We start from the raw sequence: 11731 nt of genomic DNA on the forward strand, positions 1-11731 counted from the left end.
GCAATCTCCGTTCCACTTCATCCCAATGGTGTTTGATGGGGTTGAGGGCTCTGTTCAGGCCAGTCATGTTCTGACACACACAACTCATCCAACCATGACCTTACTTTGTGCACTGTGGCACAGTCATGCTGGAATAGAAAAGGGCCTTCCCCAAACTGTTCCCTTATAGTTGGAAGCATAGCATTGTCCAAAATGTCTTGGTATGCTGAAGCATTTCCCTTTAATGGAAGTATGCGGCCTAGCTCAACCCCTGAAAAACAGCCCCATAACATTATCCCTCCTCCACCAAACTTTACACTTGGCACAATGCACTAACGCAGGTAATGTTCTCTTGGCATCCGCCAAACACAGACTCATCCATCAGGCTGCCAAATGGAGAAGTGTGATTCGTCACTCGATAGATTATCTTTCAACAGCTCCAGAGTCCAGTGGTGGCGTGCTTTACTCCATTCCATCCGACACTTGGCACTATACTTGGTGATGTGAGGCTTTCATGCAGCTGCTCAGCCATGGAAACCCATTCCATGAAGCTCCTACAGTTTTATTAATTCCAGTGGAAGTTTGGAACTCATCAGTTATGGAATCAGCAGATCATGGCCGACTTTTATGCACCAATGTGCTTCAGCACACTCTGTGATTTTTTTTTTATTTTTTACATAGTCTTCTGCTTTGTTGCTGCTGTTCCTAAATGACTTATTGCAAAGGTGGCATCCTATCACAGTACCATTCTTTAATTCACTGTGCTCCTCAGAATGACCAATTTTTTTCACAAATGTTTGTAAATGCAGACTGCATGGCTAGGTTTTTGATTTTATACACCTGTGGCAATGGGTCTGATTAAAATGCCTGAATTCAATAATTAAGAGATGTGTCCCAATACTTTTGTCTATATAGTGTAAGCAGAGATTGTATTATTATAGGCAGATGAGAGGGTCTGTATTTCTTACCATTAGAGAAAGCATAACTGCTAACTTGGATCACGTGCGGCACCTCTCAGCCTATCGTATAATGGTATTGACACCAGTGCCTGCCTTTCAGTTTTATGACAGGCAGTTAGTTTACGTCAAACAGTTTCTTGTGGATTAGCACGCTGGTCTAGTGAATAAATGTTTTATATTTGGTGTTATATCCATGTACAGTAGGACTGCATTGTTTGTGGAATGTGCTTTACTGAGTGGAAAAAAGTGCAAATATCTCTATTAGCTGCAAAGTTCACTGTAGGGCACATTAAACCACATTTAAGAGTACTGAAAAAAATTAATTTAATACATATTTAATTCATTAATTATATGTATGTGTAACACGAATGTGTAACACAATAATTAAATTATTCCTTTTTTCTTTATTCAGTATAATGCATAATATCAGTGTCATGTGCATACATGCAGTTATAATAGTCATTACCATTCAAGTCTTATTATAACTGGTAAAACCTGAAAGCCAAAGAAAACATTGGTATTTTTTACTTTCTTTATACAAACTACAATATCACTCTGTATTACTATTAAATACTGGGGTAATGATGTAAATGAGTCCTACCTGTCACGACATTCCCTACTCTGCCTTCTCTTATAAAATAACCTTTTTATTATAGTAAAATCTACATAGCGTTCCCAACAAATGTATTGTTTAGCGTAAAACATGTTGAAGATTAGCAGACAGGCAGTCGATTCATTAAATGATAAGCTGTTTCCTCACAAAAGCAGTTTATTCAGTATAGTGAAGCCTCTTCTCCAATGACTTCAATTTAAAAAAAGATTAAAAAAAAAAAAAACCTCTGGTCTCCTTTCCTGCGTACTGGCAGCCACAGCATTACGCTAATGGTTGCAGGCTTGTCATCGAGTGGCTTTGGTTTAAGTTACTGTTGTAAGTAATGGAACCTTTCTGAAATTGTAATTTCTGATGACTAACATGAATGTATCAGTATATTAGATTACATCAGTAATAGCAAATAAGGATAGATTTGAAAAGGAAGGGTTAGCAGTAGTAGATGATTTGAAGGATCAGGCTTTACATTTTTGTGTGTCAAGTGGAACATATTTTATTGGAGTGGCATGTATTTATTTATTTTTTTTTGTTGTGTAGAAATTGTACAGAAGAGAACTTCAGCCTCCATTCAAACCTGCTGCAGGGAAACCAGATGACACTTTCTGCTTCGACCCAGAATTCACAGCCAAAACTCCCAAAGGTATGATGGAGAATGTGTTCTAGAGAGATTACATGGGAGCTAGTCAGTGCTGACTCATGTGACACATGTATCTGCTAGCCGTACTATGATGACTTGAGTTGTATTTGTGTGTTTCTTGCGAGCAGATTCTCCAGGCATTCCCCCCAGTGCAAACGCTCACCAGCTCTTTAAAGGCTTCAGTTTTGTTGCTCCAGTCTCCCTGGAGGAAAGCAAAAGTGCCCCACTAGTCAACATTCTCCCTATAGTACAGGTAATTCACAGTATTTCTAATTCAGTTAGATATACAGTATATATGAATTGTTTATATTTTTTGTAAGTGTATATAGATGTATATACAGTACCTGTCAAGACTTACATCTATATATTCAGTATTTACATTTATATATTCAGACTTCTAACTATATATTCAGGATTTATATTTATATATTCAGAGTTATAACTATATATTAAGGATTTATAAACATATTCAGACTTATAACTGTATATTCAAAATTATATTTTTATATTCAGAGTTTTAACGATATATTCAGGATTTACATTTATATATTCAGATTTATAACTATATTTAGTTAAATTTACATATTCAGGTTTATAACTATATATTCAGATTTACATTTATATATTCAGAGTTATAACTATATATATATATATATATATATAATATATTTATAAACATATTCAGACTTATAACTATAAACATTATAACATTTATAATGTTTCAAGTAAATTTTCTTCAAAGCATAGAAAAAAAAGACACTGTACTGTGGTTTTCACGCTACAATAACCATTTTCAGCTGTAATTATAAAAATAAGCTTCTTGAGCATAATAAAACAATTACCAGTGAAGACAGAGAAAATGGAACTTCATCACAGGAAAAAATAAAATAAAAAATAAATGTAGCCTTGGTGAACATCATAATCTGCTATCACAAACAAAAATATATCATGCTGATATCAAATTTTGATTGGTAGCGTATGTATAAATGTATGTATATAGATTTTTAAGGCATTTGTGTGCTGTGTCAGATGCATGGTGGCTCAGCTCAGTTTTGTGACATGTACGAGTTGAAGGAAGACATCGGCGTGGGCTCATACTCCATATGCAAACGCTGCATACACAGGGTCACCGCCATGGAGTTTGCTGTGAAGGTGAGACATGACACCCCAAAATAATAATTTCTGATGTCTTAATGAGTCTGTTCTAGAAGATACTGTTGAACACAACTTTCACATGAACGTGTATGTCCATGCTATGTTCTGGTGTAACTTTTTTGCTGTGATGTAATAGATTATTGACAAAAGTAAGCGAGACCCATCGGAGGAGATTGAGATCCTAATGCGGTATGGGCAGCATCCCAACATCATCACACTGAAGGATGTGAGTGACATGATTCTGATTTCAAACTTTTCAGCTTTGTGTTAGTCTAACTAAGGCATCATGGTGTGTGTGTGTGTGTGTGTGTGTGTGTGTGTGTGTGTGTGTGTGTGTGTGTGTGTGTGTGTGTGTGTGTCACTCAGGTGTATGACGAGGGTCGTTTCGTGTATCTAGTGACGGAGCTCATGAAAGGCGGTGAGCTGCTGGATAAGATCCTTAGGCAGAAGTTCTTCTCTGAGCGAGAGGCCAGCGCTGTGCTGTACACTATCACCAAAACTGTGGACTATTTGCACTGCCAGGGGGTGAGGCACAGACCCATATTCTACAGTCCTGGCACTTCTTCTTATTTTTTTTTATTTGTTTACACCATTATGTGTTTTCGTTTTATGAAAAAAGAGCAGATTTGACATTTTGATAACTCAATTCAAGTTGAAATCAAGTTTTATTATTTGGCAGATAATAATGCCACTTTTAGTGAGCCTGATTGCACGAAAATATTGAAGTTTTTAAGACTTATTAGGTCCCCTAGTTGTCACTGGCCCCCTGTTTGAGGACCACGGTTTTAGACCTCTTCATTTTTTATCTTAAAAATGTAATTGATCCATATCACCCAGCCCTGTTTACAAGATTAAATCATTTGAAGCCACTGGAATGAACTGGTGTTGTGACAGGCTGTGTTCCTGATGCAGGTGGTGCATAGGGACCTGAAGCCCAGCAACATCCTCTACATGGACGATTCAGGAAACCCTGACTCCATACGCATCTGTGACTTTGGCTTTGCCAAACAGCTGAGAGGAGACAACGGACTGCTGCTGACACCCTGTTATACCGCCAACTTCGTTGCTCCTGAAGTGAGGAATCAACTGCTACACATATACTTAATGTCCACTTAACTGAATTGACAGGCTTTGTCTGTTGTGTTGTAGGTACTGATGCGGCAGGGTTATGATGCTGCCTGTGATATCTGGAGTCTGGGAGTCCTGCTCTACACCATGTTGGCGGGGTCAGTTTTTATCCCTTTTTTATGATGTTATCGAACAAAGTGAAAATGCATAAAAAAAGTTTTGAGCCGCCCAATTGGCCCAACGGCGGTTTCCCACAGGACGGGGAAGGTTTCTTGCGCGTTGGGTCTTTTCAGTGTGGCAAAGTAGTTTCATTCAAAATGTAACTTTTATCTGACTCCATTTTATTATGACCTCAAATTTAGGGTAGAACGGCTATTTATTATTGACCATTTATATGATAATTTATCTAGACATTTGATTATTCTATTTAACTCTTTACTCTTATTGTACTCGTTCATTCGGATTCCTATAACGCTTTGAGTCTCGCACTGGTTGGTCATGCGATCTCATACTCACAATCTCGTCAGTCTTGGTCATTAGACAGAGGTGATGACTAATATTCTAGAGGCCATACCCACTTGGCTCATTCTAGAATACGTTTATTTAGTCCCCATAGATCTGAACACACCGAATTAAGGTAAGATTACTTTTAACCAGAGGCCATGACCATTACCATAAAATCAGGCTGACCAATTTAGCTACCTCTAGTGTTAACTTTACATAATCACACAGTGGTTTACCCACAGACACTTAGTTAGAATAATCTCACCATAACTAGAGGTTGAGGCTCACCCTGTTTAGATTGATCTAGCAACACTCTGTTGCTCTAAAAGGAAAATAAACATTATTAGCCTACACAGTCGAAGTATACATAACTAATGCTAACGTGTTATTCGGAGCTTTAAAATATCAGTTGGTGTGCCCCACTGCTCCACCTAAACTGTATTTTAGTCCGTTACTAACCTGAGCGTAGATTTGTGGGGTTATGTACTTAACGTAATCTATTAGTCAATAATTTCTGAATAAAATCAAATGTAACAATTTATTATCATGCCAATTATATAAACAATTCAAAGATGATCAATACAAAACACCAAATGCTCAGAAACGTAAAAAGTAAAAGATGAATACCTGACATTAGAAAAATGCACATTGTCTGAGTGTCTGAAGGACACTCAGCAATGTGGGCTGATCTGATTACAGAATCGTGCCCTGAGTCTCCTGCAACATCTCTTTAAATACTCAGACTAAGACAGAAACTTCCTTCAAATGGAAACATGAGTTCACAATGGGAATTTGCATTAATCAGGGTCCTAGACTGAGTAGCTTACACCTTTTGGGGACAGAAGGCCATTTGCATGAAAGACCCTGTGAAGGTGGACACACCCATTACAGAAAGCAAAATATCTCTAAAATCTTAAATTAATTAACATTTCAAATGATACGAAACATGTATAGTGTTGTATGATAACCGTTCACATTAAACCATATAGATTTTGCTATAGGCTATTCAGAAATGGGTGCTGTTGTATCTGCCATTTTATTTTTCTGGTTTACTTTAATAAGACTGTAAATGTAAATAATTTATGCTAGGTAATATTCATTTTGAAATGAGAGCAATCACTGTCTATTCAGAATGTAATTAAACGTTTTAACTTGCAGTTTTATGAAATAAAAAAAAATAAAATCGCAAAACTTACAAAAACATGGATGAATGATGCTTGAGGGGCGAATCTTATTTATACCACAGCAATGTAATTATCACAGCATCAATACACAATCTGGCACATTAAAGCAGTCATCTGAACAGTCTTCTCCGTTTTCATGAAAAAAATGCATTAATGTTAGGGGTGTGACGAGACTGGTATCTCACGAGACGAGACAAGATTTTTACACACACTGAAATCCTCAGTGATGAAATACATGACTAGAAAAATATTCTGCAGGTGTATATGAAATGTTTTAACTAATCATCTTGTAATGAATGTCATTTCAGTTCTACTTTCTGAGAATTATCATATGCAGTAAAAGACAACAATACTCAAGCACTGTAAAAGGTTTTGCTACTAACTCAACTGACTGACTTCTCTCCTGTATGATTTCAGTCTCTTCAGACCTTACTGTACATGATTTATGAGCTTCTACAACTTTTGACCTCCTAACTGAACTCCTTTCCACAAACTGAGAAATAAAACAGTATAAAAATAAATAAAAAATGGTAACACTTTACAATAAGGTCTCATTTTTTTAACATTAATTAACCAACATCAACTAACAATGAGCAATATATGTGCTACAGTATTTATTAATCTTTTTTTATGTTAGTTAATAAAAATAGTAATTCATTGTTAGTTCATGATAGTTCACAGTGCATTAACTAATGTTATGAAATGAAACCTTATTGTTTGTGCTTAATAAGATTAAGAGAAAACTGTTATTCATTTTATGGTAACACATTACAATAAGTGCAACCATAATCGCACTCTATCAATATTCAAAGTGCCAATAAGACCAAATTTTTCTTTGATACCGAGCTAAGAGATGGTTACAACTACACTGCCCAGCCTAAAATAGCTTTCATATTGAGAGATATTTGCATTCATCAGGGAGCCGCTTTCAAAATGCAGGGTATTGAAATCGCGTTTGAATGCACGCTCGCGTTTACTTTCACTTTCACGATCGCACGTACTCTGTAAATATGGAGCGGCGGCAACCGTTATCCAACTGAATTAAATGTTTTTTATTTAAATACAAAGCAAAACGACAGTGGAGGTGTAATGTAAATGTAGCGGTGGCATATTCTTTGCTAATCATCCTAACACTCTGTCATGGCAATATCACGAGACTACTTTTCGCCTCGACGAGAAATCTCGTAACATTTTAGTCTTGCGAGATCTTGTGACACGAGATCTCGTCACACCCTAATTAATGTCTTTGCTTTGATCTTTTTATTTTTCTGTGTAGATACACACCCTTCGCCAACGGACCCAATGACACACCAGAGGAGATTCTGTTGCGCATTGGCAGTGGAAAATTCTCCCTGAGTGGAGGAAACTGGGATTCTGTGTCAGACTCCTCAAAGGTAGCAGAGGAATCCTTTAAAAGGACAATTAGCCCCATTCTCTTAGTTAGGATGCATTCATGTCAGAATTATGAAGATTCAGAATTTTTTCTGGTCTAAAATTTATATTACAGATAGAATATTTGAACTAGAAATTACTTTAAATGCAATCTCTACAATGTTTGTTGTTTTTTAAGTCCTTAACTAGTAAGTATGAGTGGTTTGAAAACCTTTGATTTGAAAAGGTTTGAAATTCATTTGGTAAAGGTGTGGGAACCCTATACATGTCTTGTCAAGCAGAAATGTAATACTGCAAAACTCCTGCCATTTTGGTTGTTTTATGAAATCACAACAGTCAAGTAAGAAAAGTTTCATAAGCGTATAGAATATATATATAAAATATCAAATAAAATGCAACATAAAATATATAACAAAATACAGTAGCGCAATATTCTATGATATCCATTATATATAATTTGTCCATAAAAAAATGGAAATGCAGCGTGCCTTAATTGAGAGCCATTGGGGCAAAAACTCATTCTTTCCTTCTTGTTTTTGTTACCTTAAATAAACCTTCAGTTAAACCTGCTTCACTTCAGCAACTAGTAAGTCAGAGTGTGCAAGCATCTGTTCTTCTTTAACAGGGGGTTTGTGAAGTAGCAAAGTAGTAAAAGTATAAATCCTTTACATTAAACATACTTATGTGAATATAGCCTGTGAATCCTTTATGTTTGTGTTATGTTTGGATTCACTTTCCTTCATAAACCATAACATTCTAAGTGAACATTCAAACACAATAAATTCTGTATTAAGGTATGCATTCTAAAACAGCATTCTATGCATGTGTCGAGCCTGTCAATCAACATTAGACCTACACCCTCAGGCTGAAAAGTGTAGAAAGTGCATTTGTGTGTTCAGCAATTTGAATGTGATATTTACAAATGTTTAATCCTAATTATATATTAATCAAATAGCTTAAAGTGTTAGTTAACCCAAAAATGAAATTTCTGTTACTAAGTACTCACCCTCATGTCGTTTCAAACCCATAAGACCTTCACTAATCTTCACAACAAAAATTAAGATATTTTTGATGAAATCCAAGAGGGTTTTTTTTATCCCCCATAGAAAGCAACGTAATTACTGTCATTCAAGCTCCAGAAAAGTAGAAAAGACATCGTTAAAATAGTCAACGTGATTACAGTGGTTCAACCTTTATGTTATGAAGCGACAAGAATACTTTTGTGCACAAAAACAAAACAAAAGGAACGACTTTATTTAACAAATTCATCTCTCCCCTGTCATTATCCTATGTTGTTTACGTTCAAAGCTTCCGGGTTCTACGTCAAAAGTACTACAAGTCTACAAATTTAGGAGTCTGGCCCACCTAAATTTGTGGTGCTTAGAGGCCTTCATGACACCATGTATGCTGGAACATGATTTTGATCTGATGGTGCTGAATCTGGTGTTCATATAAACCTTACGTACTCCACTATTGTACTGTGAGTCTGTTACTTTCTTTCTACTGTGACCTGAATCAACACACACATTCGTAATGCATACAAACAGAAACGTTTGTTACATTTATTCAACTTGGAGCAGATATAGGTATCCTCACTGATGTTGCACATTTTGTTCCACAGCATGCAACTTCTCAAGACTTTACTTGAAGATCTAGATTAGAAGGAAAGAGTATCACATGTTCTCTTCTGCAGGGTATCTTTGGGCACTATTGTTGTCAAATTTTGTTCACATCAATCCAGTTGTTTTCTTGAACTACATAATTGTACATAATATAACAATCTACAGTGGTTGCAATTGATTGGATGTCAATAGCACTAGTTCAGAGGAGCACATGCATTTAAACTAAAGCTAATAAGGGCCAGAATATTTGCTGAATAAACTTGAGTTTGTTGATCCTTGAACAACATTCCTGTTCAGAATCATAGTCCTAACCCTGTCCCTACCCCTGAACCTGATGGTTGTAGAAGCCCCTAACCCTTGTTGTAAGCCTAAACTGGTCTTTAACGGTAAACATATCCCTATACCTATTCCTAATATGATCGGTTGTTTAGAAATGTTGTTGCAAGATCAACAAGGTTGTTGATCCAGGAACAGGTTCTACAAGGAAAAATCACGTTCACCATTTGTATGGTCGTTTGAGTGCTTTTCAGGAGCAGTGTATAGAAATCCCATCAGTATCTAGACACACTCTGGGTGTTTTAAGCAAGTGGAACTTTTGAGACATTGTGTGTTCACAGGACCTGCTGTCTCATATGCTGCACGTGGACCCTCATCAGCGATACTCAGCAGAACAGGTACTGAAACACTCGTGGATCGCCTGCCGGGACCAGAACCCACACTTTCAGCTCACGCGTCACGAAGCACCTCATTTGGTCAAGGTATGGCTTGAGTTTCATTTTGATTCCATGCCCGGTCTTTAGATTGAAGTGCTGCTTGAGTTTGACGGTGTCTCTCGTAGGGAGCGATGGCTGCCACATACTCTGCATTGAACCACAAGACATGTAAGCCGGTTCTGGAACCCGTAGCTGCCTCCAGTCTAGCTCAGCGCAGGAACATGAAGAAGCTGACGTCTACAGACATGTCCTGAAGTGCGTGATGTGCCCATGCTTGTCTCCAACGGTTGGGATTTCCTCTCGAGTTCTTGTACTTGATGCTTCAGGGAGTGCACGACATTTTGAAGGAAACGCACGAAAGCCCCTCTGTTTCTCTCTGGTAGAGTGAAAAACACCAGCTCCATTTCTCCATAGTGTCTGAAGTGTTTCACGCATTAGCTAGCCGTTCGAATGTTCTTGCCCAATGGAAACACAGATTTCATGAAGAAATGTCTAGGTCATCAAGCGCCTGTTTTTAGGACCATTAAGAACATTTCATGACATTCAAGCCCTTTTCCTCAGACTTCCTATAACTGGTGTACAGTAATGAATATCATCAGGGTTTTTTTTGTTTTTCATTAAATTAAATATGTGGTACTTCTAAATACTTTAAGGTTGAAATGAAACTTGTATTTCCACATTAAATGTATGAGAAGGGGATAGGATTTGTTTCTCTCTTCTGAGAATTGGGGAAAGGAACCTTAAATGTGCTTAATTGTCAAGAACGTTACTGTGCAAACCATCTTAAGGGTCCTAAAAGCTGGCTTGGTTTTCTTTATACAAGATATAATGATGACCTGCACATTATCCATTTCTAAGCCACTTTTTGTCCTGTTAGTGTTGCGAACCACATGGCATTACCTCAGACGCACTCAGTGTTATGCGTTTCTTTAGCTTGATGTATTATAAACTCATTCATTACGTTTGTGTGGAACCTTGAGCACATTTGCACTGAGGCTTGGCAGGTCGTTGCTTCTGTGAGACGTTTCCTCCCCCTCCATCTGTTCCCGTCTCAGACCGCTCTTTGCCTTTTGTTGAATGGGTAGTACATGAGCAAAAGGTGAAGAAATAAATCTATATTTATAAAATTGAATGAGGTGAATGAATGTAGATGAGATTGAATCCATGAAATCACATCTCTCTGCTCCAGATGGAGGGAAAAAATATTCCATACAACTTTTTAAAGACATTGTGGAAATTGTATCATATTGTATTTATTTCACTTATTTTTAAAATTTTATTTTTTCTTTCAGGTGATGTACATATTGACATTAAAGAACATTATTGACATGATGTTTTTTTTCGTGTGTGTTAATTCAGCCAAAAACGGGATCAAACAGAAATTTGTAGAAATACCTTTTGATTTGTCAAACATCTGATGCAAGTCTCTTATGGAGGCCAATAATCATGGTGCGTTAGATTTTTTTGTTTGTTTGTTTTCTTGTACAAAAATGGCTACAATTATGACAAACAAGAAACATGCAATTACACTAAAATAATTACAAAACCAGGAGACACGCTATGTCCAGGAGTATTTGGACACCACTTATTACAGGGATGGACAACTCTGTCCCTCAAAGGCCACTTTCCTGCAGAGTTGATCTCAAACCCTATTCAAACACTTGAAAAATCTAACCAAAGAAAGTCATAAAGGTTTGGAACATGCACATGGGTGAGTAAATGATGGCGTGTGTGTGGGTGAGTGAGTGAGTGAGTGATTGGAACTATCCATTTAATGTTACGCCATACAATAACGTTATTATAGTCCTTGGGTACTGGCCCTCCTGGACTGGAGTTGCTCATCCCTGTTTTAGAGAATTGTATGCTATCAACTTTGTCGCAGCAGTTTTGTAGAGTGTCCTGTTTTAT

At 37.0% G+C, this 11731-nt stretch overlaps 1 protein-coding gene across 3 annotated transcripts in view; it reads left to right on the top strand.

Annotated features, from left to right (window-relative positions):
- rps6kal (ribosomal protein S6 kinase a, like) overlaps window positions 1-11210 on the top strand; it is a 54138-nt gene extending 42928 nt beyond the window's left edge. Inside the window, exons 13-22 of one of the 3 annotated variants that reach the window (XM_067390877.1) lie at window positions 2086-2188; window positions 2314-2438; window positions 3215-3337; window positions 3477-3566; window positions 3707-3865; window positions 4235-4414; window positions 4490-4566; window positions 7373-7490; window positions 9728-9868; window positions 9949-11210. In XM_067390877.1, coding sequence (XP_067246978.1) covers window positions 2086-2188; window positions 2314-2438; window positions 3215-3337; window positions 3477-3566; window positions 3707-3865; window positions 4235-4414; window positions 4490-4566; window positions 7373-7490; window positions 9728-9868; window positions 9949-10077 — 1245 coding nt within the window. In that variant the 3' untranslated portion in view covers window positions 10078-11210. The remainder of the gene's footprint in view (window positions 1-2085; window positions 2189-2313; window positions 2439-3214; window positions 3338-3476; window positions 3567-3706; window positions 3866-4234; window positions 4415-4489; window positions 4567-7372; window positions 7491-9727; window positions 9869-9948) is intronic. The other 2 variants (XM_067390884.1, XM_067390892.1) reach the window with 2 other exon arrangements.
- Window positions 11211-11731: the final 521 nt, after the last annotated feature.

The sequence above is a fragment of the Chanodichthys erythropterus genome, chromosome 1 (genome assembly GCF_024489055.1).
Source record: "Chanodichthys erythropterus isolate Z2021 chromosome 1, ASM2448905v1, whole genome shotgun sequence".
Classification (NCBI taxonomy): Eukaryota; Metazoa; Chordata; class Actinopteri; order Cypriniformes; family Xenocyprididae; genus Chanodichthys; species Chanodichthys erythropterus.